The following is a 1,613-nucleotide window of genomic DNA, read 5'->3' on the forward strand; positions in this document are numbered from 1 at the left end:
TAATATTGGCGGTAATGCTACGAAAATAAAGACAATAACATCAACGACACTTAATGCGGTTATATTTTATTTGCAAAGAAAATTATTCCCATCCCCCCCTCTCTTCTTTGGCCACTCCATTTTGGATCCCTCTCGCTACAAAACACGGCAAAGGACCGCAATAACGTTTTGAATGTTTTATAGTGTCGCGCATGTACTTGAAGGGTCAAAGGCTTGTGTAGAGTGACGTTGGCATGTGAAGGACATGTTGATCATATAACGGGCACCACCCTCTTTATTTACGTGAGTCTCTCCTTATAGTGGTCGGAAATATGGACAAGCTTCTTAGCAATTTGCAGTTGTAGGCAGGTGAGCCCTTCTTTGGATGAGAAGGTTTGCTTGTTTCAACGTGCACGTTGGCATTCTAAAAAACCTTTGTCAAACTGCATATTAGGCTTTGGGTTTTTGGCCTATGTGTTCACCTTGAGATTTGAGATGGTAGCGTCCACAGAATTATACTATCGCGGGCCACAACTCACAAGCAGCGGTTGACCCAACTCAGTAGTCTAGCGTACATTGTGCGATGGCGAAGCCGTTGACATTAACCCCTCACACAGCTTATCAGCATTTCTACTTCCATTCTTCTTCAGCTTGCAACCTGCTGCCTGTTTTCTGTTTCATTTTGTAATCCTCATACTTTTCTTGTAATTTTTGGGGTCTTTAATCCAAAATGGCTACACAAACCAGCAGAGATAATCTGACGCCCCTGCTCATCGTGGCACTGGGTTTGCTACTTGTGGTGTCTATGGGCAGCACCATTGCAGAGGCCAAGAAGAAGCCCAAGAAGCTGTCATTCTTCATGTTCATTGCGGTGCAAAACAATAGCTTCCTTGACAACCCCAAGGGGCAGTTCACGTCCGTGTTGTCGGGCGAGGGCCCCGTGACTCCGCAGCCCTTCGCCTTCGCGAATCTGCATACCTTCGACAATCCGCTGTCCAAGGTCATGTCCCTGGCCGACCAGGCGGACAGAGTTGGCCGCGTGCAGGGGTGGTACGGCAATTGCGGTCAGTCGACGCTGACGCTGTGCCTGGCGCAGACATTCGCATACAATGACAGCGTCTACGCTGGCACCTTGTCGCTCTTGGGCAGCGGCGTGGCGTCATATCCGGTGAAATACGCGCCCATTGTCGGCGGCACAGGCGATTTCGCCTTCTGCCGCGGCGTGGCAGAGCAGAGCCGCGTCTTCAACGCCATCGTCAACTCCGAGGAGAATTCCTGGTTCCATTACAACATCACCCTCAAGTACTAGGCGCTGCAGCCGCCTACATGCAGCTTCTACTCGTGCCCCTCTCCACCTCCAAACCATTAGTTACCTAGATATAGAAGTACGCACCCCACACAATTTCAATAATCTTCCTGAATTCGTGTATTGTTATTTCTGCCCTGAATATCAACGATAGTGGCATATGTGGAGGCATAAAACCATACATGCCTTAGGAATTAGGATGGAAGTTATTAGAATATATTTGATCTTGAAACGATTAATTAGAATGGGAGAGGACACTTATTCGATCCACCTCCTTGGGCAAAACACACAAAAAACTACCATCTTTTTTTTTTTTTTGGGCTTAGAG

The 1,613-nt window shown here is 47.6% G+C and overlaps 1 protein-coding gene across 1 annotated transcript; it reads left to right on the top strand.

Moving 5' to 3' along the window:
- Positions 1-709: 709 nt before the first annotated feature.
- Positions 710-1,288, top strand: LOC147443619 (disease resistance response protein 206-like). The gene has a single exon (XM_086527696.1). It carries the CDS (start codon positions 710-712, stop codon positions 1,286-1,288), a length of 579 nt encoding a protein of 192 aa, XP_086383822.1.
- Positions 1,289-1,613: the final 325 nt, after the last annotated feature.

This window comes from Adiantum capillus-veneris, chromosome 13 (assembly GCF_014529385.1).
Source record: "Adiantum capillus-veneris isolate H3 chromosome 13, ASM1452938v2, whole genome shotgun sequence".
Classification (NCBI taxonomy): Eukaryota; Viridiplantae; Streptophyta; class Polypodiopsida; order Polypodiales; family Pteridaceae; genus Adiantum; species Adiantum capillus-veneris.